Raw genomic sequence first — 14,229 nt, 5'->3', positions numbered from 1 at the left:
GGACTATTCTTGAATCACTTATTCCGCAGAGTATCCGAAACCATCCTTTCATCTTATCACTTACTGTTTGGGTTGTGAAAACATTAGATTCACGGAGATCGATCGGAACAGGCTGTCTTGAAAGTGTTCAAGCTGTTTCCTCTTAAGATTATTGTCCATTTTGTTTAGACAGCTTCAGGATTTTTCGTAAAAATACACTTTTCTTAAGGAATAGAACACGTTTGTGGAAGATTCTTAGAGCATATTCTCATAGTTTATTTTTTTTTCTCTTACGCCTTCATTTTTGGATTGAAAAACATCTTTAAGCTTTCTCTTTCTAGGAAAACAGTTGTTCCTTAGGGAACGATACAAATGAAAATTTCTTGACGTTAACTCATTTCCTTCAGCTAGTTTTCTTAAAGTTAACTTTTAACACCTATTATTTCTATTGTTTTTTTCTATTGTTAAAAAAAGGCTGATCAATGATTTCACTAACCACATCAATTTCTATTTCTTGTATTTGGAATCGTAAAATTATAGTCCATATTAATCCCAAAATTAAACGAGGGTTTCCATCGACAATGTCTTCAGCTCCTATACTCTCCAGTCTTACCTAAAAACAAATTAAATTTTATATATTTCAAGTTAACTAAACGTTAATAACAAACAATCAAAACACAAGCTGTAATCAAACTGTATCAACTTCAGTTAATGGTCGTACAGCAATGTAATAACGAAACTCTGGTCAGAAATGAAAAACTAGATTTATGTTCCAGCTTCATCATTGTAAATATTTTCAAAGGCGTTTTATCTTTAAACTAGGAATCAACATATCGCTGCATAATTAGATTTAACTTCTAGAAATCAGAGACAAATGTTCCACTACATTAAGATGTTAAATATTTGTTAAGGAAACTAACTTTGGAAACCAAATTCATTTATAAAAATAATCTTAACGTTTAATTAAATCAATCAGACTAGAAAACTTAAATCAATCAGTTTTCTTAATTACAAACGTCATGAGATGAGAATCAGTGATTTAATGGAAGGTACTTTATGATTGTTCATGTACTCAAACGATTCAATGACTCTAGTCATACTAAAGTTACTCAAGAAAAGAAATTCATCCACAAACTTAATCGAGAATTGAAGGAGATTAAGCTTAAAAAACATTACTTATTTCTGCAGGTTTTTCCTCCTTTTTCCCTGCAATCCAATCCTCCTCACCTAACTTTTCTCTTGTCTACTTAGTTAAGAAGGTTGAAATGTTTTGTTATACATTTATACTTCTTTATTTATTTTATTTATTGTATATATTTATCATAATAAATATTTATTCTTCTTCTTCACTACTTATTTATTTTTCAACCGATTTAATTTAATTATAACTGAAATGTAAATAAGGAATTTGGATTTGCTTCACTTATTAAATAATAAACTTCATCTTTTCATAAGTTTAAGCTGAATTTTATGTTCACGAAAAATTAGGGCCAAACGGTCATTTCTCTACATTATTCATTTTTTTTTTTTACTTTTTATAAAACACTCGTTAAGAGTAAACAATGTAAGACACGTAACGAAAATCTGTAAACAATTGAACAGACATTCTTCTTAGAACTTAATTGCCATTTTCGTGACTATGTCAGTCATCATGACAACGCTGAGAATAGATATTGTACAATGCGTACGTATCATGCAAATTAATAATTTCTTTCAACTTTCTAGCTAACTATTTGTTCCATTCCTCAAAATGAGTTGCTTTACTAAATATTCGAAATATTAAATTTTTATGTTCAGTGATTTATGTGAGACAATAGTAGTTAACACTACTATCTGAATGCTGTTGTAATTGCATCAATGAAGCGCCTTGAATAATTCTTTGTAATGTATTAATTTAGGTAAGTAAAGACTTTTTGGGTTTACCCAATGTTCTGTGCAGACTAAAGTTTCGAACTTCTATTCCAGAAGAATCAAATAATTCTTACCATCCTAAATCCTTACCCCACTTAGGTTTTTAGCTAAAGACTGCTCAGAGTACGTACCTGCCCTTGCTCAAAGATCTGAGGCCCAAAATGAGTATTTTGCTAGACTGTAGAACCTACGATTTACGCATATGTAGGTAAGGATTACTGAATTATAGTCGCAAACGGATTCCTGCCACAATAGAAGTCTTAATGACCGAAGAGGCGCACAATAATAATAATGGCTAATATTCTGCACACAAATTTAAATGTGGAATCCACATCTAGAAGAGCATCTATCTCCCAGGGAACTTATGATTCTCCGGAGCTTATTTGGTGGCTTGCTATCATTTATGCTGGTAGGTCAAGTCTATTTCAGGGTGAGGTGCTGAACAGCCTCTCAATCGACCAAAACGGAGTTGTGTTTTACGCACTTTTAATCGGAAAGCCTTACACTCCAAGTTGACATTGTTTTGAAGGTGGGTTTGTAATACGAACCCCAGGCTTGCATGGGGTAACTGTTTTACCCAAATGAGGTAGGTAGTTCCAAAAGGGAAACAATCTGGAATTAGAGAATGCTGTGTTACGAGTAAGAAGGACAAAATAAAGAATAAAGAGAACTCCCCTTCTATGCCTGCTAGACATGCAAGCCTAATTGTAAGAGATGATTTCTTCCAAAGAGGTCATAAAAAAAATTCTTGCTTTAATGTGATCAAATGGAGGACCTAATTATCATCAAAGTATTATGTAGTGTAATTATGTTGTTATTTAGATAGTAAGTGATTTGTATATATATATTTTTTTTTTGCACATTAACTGCGCAACGGTTGTAAGGCAATGCAATAAAAGTTATTATTAGCACTTCTTGCAGTATTTTCCTTTTAATGAGTTTACAGTACTTAATGACTTGCTTTTCTTTTTTTGCTTTCTAGAAAGAATATTTTTGTGAAAGCTACCACAAAAACTGTTTATGAAAGCTTGCAACGTGATGCAAGCTTAGCAGTATGCACCTAAATCTCTTAGGTGCTTCATTGTTACAGAACAGAAAGAAATATCAACAGATGCTTCATGCTATTGTCCTTTATTACAATTGCAATGTATTATTTTAACAACTAATGTAAAGTATATAAAAAAATAAATAATTATAGTTTCAAATCACAACCTCGAGTTTATTGCTAACCTTAAACTTTTCGATTTTGAGATATTCTGTTTACAGAAACTTTCTACTGAACATATGCCTACATAAATTCCTTTCTGATCAAGGAACATCCTGGTTAAAATTGCACTTCCAAAATTTGACATCACAAAACCTCCTCTAACTAGAGTACCAAAAAAAAAAAAAAAAGATTGGTCTTTATAAGAATGTGTGTGTGTGTGAACAGAAAAATTGGTTAAAAGAGGTTCCCGGGGATCAATAATAATTTTTTAGAAACGGTCCCTCGACAACGCAAATATTCTTCTCGGTTTGACAGACCATCCATTGTTAACCAAAGTACCGAAGTGAATGCAATTGTAGATAAGTATTGGATTCCTTTTCTTATTTAGCGATATTTTACCAATACAGTGTCTCATTCTTCCTTCCCCCACCCATCCCCTAATGTATTGATGCACCAAACTAGTAGTAGGCTGATGAAAAGAAATAGATCCCAGGTAGAGGAAGTAGTCATATAAAGAGGAGTATTGTGCGACAATGATCTAGAGGGATTGAATGTACCGTTGTCTGTCACCTACCGCTTGCCTACCCACGGAGGACACACCGTTAGCTATCTGCGTGTCGGTACTAGGGGGATCTCCATTATTTGTCTGCTATACATGTGTTTATGCATGTAAGTGTGCATGTGTGTATGGTAGTAAAAGCCGTGAATGGAAGAGGTCGCCGACCTATCTGGTTCAAGAGGAGCACGAACAGAATTCAAGCGGCGACCCGACCTGATCCATATCTCTTCGCCATTCCAGAACCTCTGCTGTAGGTTCCTCTACTAGTTAGAGTGTCACGCAATGTAGTGCATAGAATCTACATCTCTATGCATATAAATGGTAACAAAAACAAAACATTACAATCAGAATGGCGCCCACTAGCGAACCACTTTCTCTAGTAATCACTCTTTCACCAATCGGTGACTAATGCGAGGCACGACTGACATACATAAGCAACTGTTTACTTCTTAATTTAGTCTCTTCATCTCTCATCTAGAAGAGTAGGGTTCTTTGAATAAAAATGAAGATTTCCGCTTGAGAGCACGACCATAAGAAATGCTATACTCTGAGTCTGAGGTTGGCAATGTTATATTTCGCGCACACAAGACGAATCATCAGAATAAGGCGGTCAGAATGTGAAGTAAGTAATCGACTTCTTTTTTCAGGCGGGGCTTAACGTCCAACACCAATTAGGTGTCTAGGACAGGGTCGTGGAGCTCATACTTAACTATAAACAATTTTTTATAATAAATAAAAAGTAGTTATACGCGGGATTCGAACTAGCGATCTCCCAATTACAAAGCCACGCTCTTGACCACTAGACCAACACCTGCCCCTAACATTAAAAGTAACATAAATAACGATATTTTCACTCAACAGAAGTAAAGTAATGCCTATTTTTTTACGCGGACCTTTACGTCCAACTGCCAAACTTTAGGTGCTGTGGACAGAGGCAACTAGCAGACATCTTTACAGTTAAATTCTTGTATAAACCATTAAATAAAATGCAAGACCCAAAATGGGAATTGAACCCAGCACCTTAATACACCTTAGCTTTGTGGACCTCACTTAACAGAATATAATATACGACATCGTACATAAAAGTAAGGAGCGTTAAAAACCGAGGTCATCCGGCCTCTGGAGCCCCTTTCAGCTCACAGCCGGACTCCATTTTGGAGTCAGACATCAGATGAGACTCACTCGTCCACTACTGATACCCATTCTAAGTTTCCCTCTTAAAGTCTATTCCCTAATTGAATATATTAAATATTATTATTGAATATATTATTGAATATACTGAATATATTATTTAAGTGCTTTATTTTGTTTTATATTAAATATTTTTTCTTTTATAGTGCTCCATTCGACAATCTCTCACAATAGCACGGCCCCATTTTGAGAGATGCTAGAAGTATTATAGATTCAATGTAACAATTCAGTGAATTAGCTCAAAATGGAGTAATCGGAGGTTCCAAATCGAGCATCTCTATACTTAAGAACTGGTTGCAAAACTAATGTTAAAAGTCTTTCGTCATTTATGGTCATTTAATCATTTAAAAGGCTGAACATTCTCACAAATAAAATGGTTACGGCAACGCTGTTTAAGGATGTTGAATTTTATTTCTTACCTTGAGAGTTACAACTTAAATTAGAGTTGTTCTTTTTTCAGATGTTTATGGTAAGCATGAATATGGTCTTATTTGGCCATTACTATTGAATACAATAGGATCAGAGCCTGATACACAAATAGCCTCAGTACCAGAATACACAAGAAGGGCTCAACATCATGAGGTTTAGATTCCCCGGGTGTTTCGAGTATCTTTTCTTAGTTGATACTAAGGCGGACATTAGTTGATTGATATGTTTCTAGAGATTGCGTGTTACACGAACGTATACATTATTGCACTAACGCAGTAGATGAATGCAATCACTTATTTCTGCATATTTTTATCTTTTTTCAATCAAAAAAACGAAATGTTTCCAGCCTCAGTGATTTTTTTTTTTAGTTGCCTACAAAAGAATAAATACATGCGTCTTTCTTTTTACGCAACTTCTAATTTTTAATCTAATGAAATTAATAAATTTACATTTACAAGCGAATTTAAAAGTGGATTCTCTATTCTAATAAAGCTATGCAGTTGTTGTGATGTACTTCGCGGACAAATACTGACTGCTGATCCAACAATATAAATCCTTCTGTGTTCGTTCTATACTTGCTACACAAGCAATTGAACCTTCAAGCCATTACTTGATAGAATAAAACAATAAACTTTTGAATAAAATCTATTACTTAGTAATTAAAATGACGAAGAACGACGTGCGAATGTTCACAGTAGATTTCAACGATTCCAAACAATGGATATAACACAATAAAGAGAGTGGCAGCGAACCACATTGACTCCATAATATTGGGTCAGATGTTTGAAATTCGACAGACGCTAGCGGGTAGCAATGCTTATCCTAGTTGGAATGATGTACTTGTGTCGACTGTCGCAATGCCAATCTTAATAGATTGTTCTAGAACGTGTCTAAAGACAATTTGTTTTGAAAAATTGTTTTCACTTGCCAGTACATGCCAATATTGTGTACTGCAGCAGTACAATACAGCGCCATTCCTTCTTGCTAAGAACAATACACGTTGATTTGTTATTCTAGGCACAAGCTGTTCTTTTATTAACTAGCACACATAACAACATCTCTATTAACTGTTAACTTTCGGAACTTTTTTTATATTTTTAGCTTTATAATAAGTCATCAAAGATTTGTCGTAGTATACTTGTTCTAGAACTTAACTATTTCAGATTTTCACTCATTATCAGAGATAGAGTCCTTTATTTGGTCAAACTTTTTGACTTTTACTCAAAAAATATGTGATTGGAAATTTGTGAATGAAGATTTCAATTCTACATACAAAACTATTACTTCGAAAAAGTAAGTAATTTTAAAATTACTTCACGTCCAACTATCTCTAATTAGGTGTCATGGACGGAAACCACTAGCAAGCATACTTTGCTATGAAGCACTATCAAATTAATGTAATTATAATCCGTTAGTGCAAAATATGTCCCACAGCCCTGAAGCTTAGCAGAAAATAAATAAAAAATAATAATTAAAATTGGCAATAGATTAATCCATTTGGATTAATGAAACAGTAGTTTTAATAGTAAACCTTAATTATTGCAGTTAAGAAGCTGTTCACACCAGTTCTTAGGGACGTTATTCCCCGTGGAAGATGTGAAGCCAAACTAACCAGCTCAAGGTATCTAGTTCATTGACTTTGTGTTATACAAGCCAAATAAATATGAAGAATTCTTGAAAACAGAGAAATCTAAGATAAACGTTGATGTTGGACATGCCAGTATGATTGAATTACCTAACCTGTCCGTTAGTTAGCGATTTATAAGCTATAGCAAACTGACATTCTTAAAGAAAAACACATACATATATTGAGATAGCAAAATAAAACACTCTATTTAATACTATATATCCAATTAATAAGTTATAGATTATAGCCGATCGTTGAACTATAATTGAATTTAATTAGATACGATTTCATGCAATTCAAACTTTTCAATAGACATATTTTTTAGACTACATTATTTTAGTTTGTTAATTACATAGTTGATTTATTCTAAGATAATATTTAAATTGTATAACTGGATTTCTAATCTTTATTCTATTGAAACTTGATAACAAATTCAATCAATATTTATGTAGATTACTGTTTACTATCTCTGTTCAAGCAATATAGTTTGAAAATAATTAGTGCCTTTAAATATACATAACATAATACGTTATGGAGGAACTTCTTCTCTCTGTCTGTCTCAATGGAGAATTTTGGCCTCACGCTTCATGTTGTAATTGTTTTTATGATGCGATATAATGTCTATAATTTGTCACTTATTTGAATAAAAGCTAAATTATTATTGGAAAGTATCTAAGAACTAACTGATATATGATTGATAGAACATGTATATAATCATTTCACTAGAACAGAACAGAACGTTTCTGTGAAAAGATTTTCAACAGAATCAGAACTCTCCCCAAGGCCTCTGGCATTGGGCACTAGAAGTAAGAGAGCTAAACACGCAATATTTTAAGTGCATCAACTGCATTAATTAAATGCCTTCATAACAGACAATAATTTCTAGCAAGTGTGGTAATACTTAGCTAATTGTTTGGGTTCTGTCTACTGACACATTTTAAACCAGATATGGGGTTCATAAAATAATATTTGGATTCAATAATTTTGAATAAAAGTCGAAAAAACAAGAGAATTTAGAAAGAAATTAGTACGAAGTTTTCTTAGGCAACTACTTTTAATTAAATTTATTTCTTAAGTTTTATGATAATGAAATTCTTAGCATTTTATTGTTTTCTAATATTAAATAAGTAATATAGTTTGTAACTAAAGACAATTATTATTATTATTATTATTAGTATTAGTTTGTAACCGCATACAATTATGGAGCAAAATTAATTGATTACTTTGTGGGAAACCAAGTAAGCATTTTCAATCCAAAATCAATATCTCCAAATCAATTTGATCTACTTTGTTGCAAATTTAGGAATTTTATCTTTTACAGAAAAAAGAGAACAAAATCATTAAATTTGGATTTTTTTCAACATAACGCTTTTTCGCGCTGTTTTTGACGATCAACCTTTACATAACTACCGGACAGTTTTAATCATTGCAGTAAGAGTAGATAGCACACTCTATGACGTAGCTTCTCCATTCATGTATCCTAGGTGTTATTACTATGAGGTGCCATAGTTTAGTTTAATGAGCATGTACTAGTCAAATATGTTTACTAATTAGGTTTAGGGCTTAAGTGGAGGAAGGAGACTCGCCGTGGGACTTGATCTGGCCATTCAGTAGCGGCTGATTTTGCGATGAAGGACATGTCCGCATCCTGAGTTTCCCTGCACGATGTAAGTGGGAAAAGGTCTGTGGCATGTACCGAACTAAGTGTCCAGGCCGACTAAATCTGCTCCTTACTGTGCTATCTTCAGAGAACACTAAGCTCAGGACAAAAGGCTTCAAGTTTACTCAAAGCTCCTGTGTAGAGGGTGATACATGAAGGAAGGGCTTAAGGCATATTCTGCACTTCGAGATCAGAAGAAGGGATAACGCAAAAGAGACTGGTGAATAATAAAACAACCCTTGATCTTAACAAAAAAAAGGAGGGGACAGCTTCTCCGACCAGACCTGCAGGAGTCAGCACAATAACCTCTTCTGTGATGCTAAGTTGGAAGGAAAAAAGACCCACCCTATAAACTAATCTAATCTAACTCGCGCGATAAAACCTCTTAATACTAAGCAGCAGTGTACTCAGCAGATGGCTTGAACACTTAATGTAACTCTTGCTTCTCTGCGCCAAGTGCAGATTAAAGAGCACTAAATAAATTCGCAAAATATCTCAGACCTTTCTCTACATTAAAAAAAAACTATGTAATATGGAGGACAAAATTATTTTAAAATTATTCCGAAAGCAACATTTAAGTATTCCAGACAGATTTACGAAATTCCTAAAGATAAAGAGGCAAGTTTAAATAAATTACAAAAAATTGAGATGAACTTTAACCGAGATGTTATCAAGGAATATAATTTTTAAATCTTTCGAAAGACAAATAACCAATGTGCAACTTGTTTGTCTTAAAAAAAAAAAAAAAATGCGACCTAAGATTTTGGGTGAAATTTCCGTGTTACATACCCACCCTACATTGAAAGGACGAGTTGGTTTCTTTACGAAAACCTACGTTCAGACCAAACGGAAGGTATTTTACATGATTGGTGTGATAGCGTGGGAATGGTAATTGTAAATGGTTACTGTTGAAAGTGAAAGTATTTCGAAGAAAAGTTGTCTTAAAGAATTGCACACTTAAATAAAAAAGAAATGCTAAGTTCTCATAGTTTACAGAATTAACTAGTTTCTTCATTCTGAAGTTTAGTTTTCTGAATCTCAAGATTAAATAATTTTGTAGATTTAATAAGTGTTTAGAGAATTTACAGTTAAGGGAAATGTTTTACATTTGAACAGATTTAAGCTCGTAATTGAGCTAAATGTGCACTTAGGGACGTTAAAAACACTAAACGTTGCAACATAACCCCTTTCTCCTGCAGTAATTATTGTAATTACTGCTAAGAAATTGTGAGATTTCGTCAAATTTAGAATTACTATACGAGGAGTGGTCTCCCAAAAATATTGGTGACGTTTTTACAACAAATTAACTTACTTTTTTCTGTAATACACCAACTGACCAACATTTCGACTATGACTATAATTATTGTTAATTTAAATCCCATTTGGCACAGCATGGTTTCGTGGTTTGTCAAAATTTATTTAGAATGAACTTACAACTAAAACATGATTCTACTTGCAGAACTCACAATTGAAATATGATCAGTTTTTCTAGCATTCATTCAAGAAAATTCTAGTTTTCACAAATATGTGAAACTAATAGAAGCTTTAAAATAAGCAAAAACTATCCACAACTATTTGGATACTTATGGCTGCTTATGCAAAAGCACTGCATCCCTTAAAGCACTTACCTTGGTATGTAAAAAAGCTAAACTTTTGTTCACATTCTCCACTTTATGTACTCGCATCTTCCCATTGTTTGGTTTACCCAATTTCTCTCCAGATATTATTTCCAATAACTTGAGCAATTTTTTACCATCTGCTAAGTCCGTGAACAGATCGTCCACTTCCATTCTTGCCTGGAAATAAACATAAAAGACAAAATAAATAATTGTTTATTTCAATTAAAACTAGGAAAAAAATTATTTATTGCCAAGGTGTACACTTGTTGTTTGGCAACAAACTGCTGAAAGCTAATAAACAAGTGAAAATGACGAGTGAAATCAAACAAGATGTGATTGGAATGAATGGGTCCACCAATAAACTTTATAGGTATCGCTAGGTAGCGAGGCCAACTGACTTCACTTCGTTGCTGGACCATCTGGAAGAGAATCTGCACCAGATTTCCTATTAAGGGAAATGTTTATATTGGAATTAGTTAGCTGGATTTAGGCGCCACGGTAGCCGAGCGTTTAGAGGCGAGACCTGTAAAGCTAATATGCATTTTGGTACTGGGTTCGATTCCCGGTCTTAGGCCTTGGATTTTATTTAATGGTTAATAAAAGAAATTTACAGTAAAGTATGTTTGCTAGTCGCCTCCGTTCACGACACCTAATTTGGTAGTTGGACGTTAAGCCCGCCTGAAAAAATAGGCGATTACTTTACTTTACTACTTTACTAGTTAGCTGGATTTGTCAAGCTTTGAACACAATTCAGTCTGAATCGAAAGGTTTAATACAGTGCAAGGTAGACTATGCAGGGTCCAATTCTTTTAAAACAAAAGAAAAGTAAAGATATAAAGTCGTCTGTAAATAATCGAAGTCTGATAAGTGGCCATTGGTAAAAATGAGGTACTTTTTTTTGGGAAGAGAAATCCTACCTGACCTCTACTCCTCGAGCAGCAACTGCTTCTAAGAGTAGAACCTGTCCTTCAGTCGTAATTGAGGCTCTTCACCTTGTGGTTTTTAGAGGAAGGCAGAGGGTTTTAGAATGCATTAAATAGCCTGGATTATTACCAGTTCAAAACGTGGTTAGGTCTACAGTGCTAGATATCCATAACCTGTATTTTCATCCATTATCAGAGTTAGAATAATCAGTTTAGTGTACAGATTACATCTTTTATTTAAGTTTGCATCACGCACTACAAATTCGCTGACAGCTAAGTTGAAGATAAGATAGATGAAAACTTATGAAGAGTTTTGAATCATTTTGGGAAGAAAGTATTTCTGTTTTAAAGATGTAAACAATGGAGGAAAGTCATGGTGAAGAGTGATGATCGCCAGGAGACCATCTTGTGTAACCCAGAGGAAGAGCGACAATCAACAAGAGGTGAAGATGATTGTTTTTTGGATAGCTCGAAACCATCTTGTAACTAGTTAACGACTTCAAGATGAGTTATAAAGAATAATTAAAATTGCTTACGTTAAGATTTAATTACTTTTTATTGTATCTGAAATAAAAAAAGGTTTAAATTCTCAAATTAAAAAATAATAAGCAAAAAAAAAAAAACAAACAAATCTGCCAGAGAGGTCACGTCGTGTGCAGAAAATAAACGGTGCATTAATTAGAGGTTTATGCAATTGTAGAAATTAAAACGTTTCAAAGGCGTAACAGATGAAAATATGTTCGTTTGTATATAAAACAAGAAACAACACAATTGTTCAACAATACAATGTTGTTTTCTCTTTTCTATTGTGTACAATTGTTATGTGCTAATGTTTATAAACAAAAACTACGCTATTACAGCTTTAATAACTTAAGTTATTTCTTTTCATCAATAGTTTGTTGTATCTACAATATTTATTTATTTCAGAAACTCATTGTACATATTAAATACACGTAAATTTCTCGTTTCTTTTAAGATCAATAAAGTCAATGCATCAACCGATAGGATTACTAAAACATAAGCTTAGTGTGAAATGCATCAGAAGTGCAACTATATAGGAATGGCTATTTGCAGTTTTTTATTAATGTGTAGCGTAGATAGTCCTCAAACTTGTATTAGAGGTGAGGTTCTTTAAATTTATCATAATGATTTGATTTTGTTTCCCTTTTAATAAAGATAAATAATAAATAATGATAAATTTTGTCTAATCTAAAAGAGGAAAGATAACCTAAAAATGTTAATAGCTGTTAGATATCTTTAATTTCAACTTATACTTTCATTCAATTTAGGATCATAATTAATATCATTTTTATAATTATACTCCTTTGTAACGTTTTATGTATATCTGCTTCTTCCCTTAACTTCAAAGCAAAAACACATCATGTCTCTTATGCCCTCTTAGAGAAAAAGTTCGCTCCTGTTTAATTTGAAGTATCCGGATTTTAAGCAAAAAGTACAAAATATGCTTAAATATTGCACAATGTAGTAAAAGAAAATTAATTAAGTAAACTCTAGGGAATCGTTATTTCCGGTCCGGAAGTGGTAATCGCTACAATCATAAAAAATTAAATATTAAGACCAAATCTTATGTCTTAATGTACATGTTTTAACGATGAAAAAATAAAAATAAATATCTGAAAAACGGTTCGTTAAGATGAACAAATTCAAGCAGAATTTTAATATTCTTCAATTTACTTTCGATTTATATGACAAGAAAACATGATAATAATTTAACTGTTAACTCCAACTTGATTAGCAGTAGGGTAAGGAAACTAAACAAGACATAATGACGTGTTATGTCTGGCCAACATGGGAATATAGTTCGAAAATGTAACTCACGGAAATGTAATGTAATATATGGTCTCACACAACTTGTTTACCGTTAAAAATATACACTGTCATAAACAGTAGTTAGCGTACACTTTATTCTTATTTATTCTATAACAGTACAACTAATTTGTAAACTACATCTTTTCTTTATAGTTGTAAAAATCTAGTACAATGGTAATTTCGTAATATCAAATTATTTCTGTTTATTACGACAATACTATTTGTAAATTACTAAGTTCTGATAGAGCAGTGCTTTTTAATTATTGAAGTTATCAAATTGTAAGTTGTAGTCTAGATTCGCAGTGAGGAATTCTGCTTTAAAGAAAGCCAGTTTCAATAACACTGCTTGGTAGAAATCGAATCATTTAAGCTTACATCTTAGATAGATTAATCAATTTTAAGAGAACCATTAGGCCTATTATGGGAGGCCTTATCGTAGAAGATTACAGCCGGCCATTAAGGGAACAGCACAATTATAAATTTCTTGAAAAGTATACTATAGATGGACCAGCTTGGTAGATGAACAACTCCAAAAGTACTTAACAGGAGAGGGGGACCATCATTACTTCTCCTGCAGGTCCATTTGAAGAGGCTCACAGTGTAGATTCAGCAACTTCTGGGAGGTATTCTTTTTTAGTCTGAGAAGATGAAATTAAGTAATCATTCAAGAAGAAATTATCTATAGTGAAAGACTACTAAGATCATTCTACATCTCGCATTTTGTAAGTTTTGTACAAAGTACAATTAAGTATTAATTGCAGTGGTGTTAAATTTACATATCATCACCCCACAAAACATTCCTCCAACTTGTTAAGCCGCCCATTCTTTTGAGGCTCTCTGTCTGTAAGGTTCTAACCCAGGGGTACTCTGAAATCTAAGCACATACTGACATCTACGGACTACATTCTAGCTGGGCAACACCCAGGTGGAGGTAGTAAATGATTTAGTCTCTTCTTCTGAGCTTCTATTGCGCAAGATAATGCAAAGTTCTGCTGTGAAGCCAAGCCAACACTCGCCCGGATTGTAAACTGAGAACCATTTGTATTAGATGGAAAACACGCCGAATCAATCTTACCTTCACATAAATTTACATAGACAGGTTTTCTTATACTCCTTATGTCGCCTACACACTGTGGGCGACAGCCTCTGCACGAGCGGAGATAAGATGCTGATTGCAGGTACTTATGCAGGGCAATGGCTAAATGCACATTGTAAAATGCACTGAACATAGAAGGAATTGGGTATTGTCAGATGGTAAACTAGAGTATGCCTGCTGCTTGGCGGAACATTGTTG

General features: G+C 33.4%; 1 protein-coding gene across 10 annotated transcripts in view; it reads right to left on the bottom strand.

The window, feature by feature from the left end:
- The window catches only part of kst (spectrin beta chain, non-erythrocytic 5 kst), a 159,029-nt gene that overhangs the window by 29,812 nt on the left and 114,988 nt on the right, over positions 1–14,229 (bottom strand). For all 10 annotated transcript variants that reach the window (XM_074113329.1, XM_074113310.1, XM_074113319.1 and 7 more), the window contains 2 exons: positions 10,192–10,359; positions 476–592 (listed from right to left, as the gene is read on the bottom strand). In XM_074113329.1, the coding sequence (XP_073969430.1) occupies positions 476–592; positions 10,192–10,359 (285 nt within the window). The remainder of the gene's footprint in view (positions 1–475; positions 593–10,191; positions 10,360–14,229) is intronic.

This window comes from Rhodnius prolixus, unplaced genomic scaffold (genome assembly GCF_049639745.1).
Source record: "Rhodnius prolixus isolate KJV_2025 unplaced genomic scaffold, Rpr scaffold_1, whole genome shotgun sequence".
Classification (NCBI taxonomy): domain Eukaryota; kingdom Metazoa; phylum Arthropoda; class Insecta; order Hemiptera; family Reduviidae; genus Rhodnius; species Rhodnius prolixus.
The sequence above is the reverse complement of the archived record's forward strand: the minus strand, read 5'-3'. Positions and strand labels throughout refer to the sequence as shown.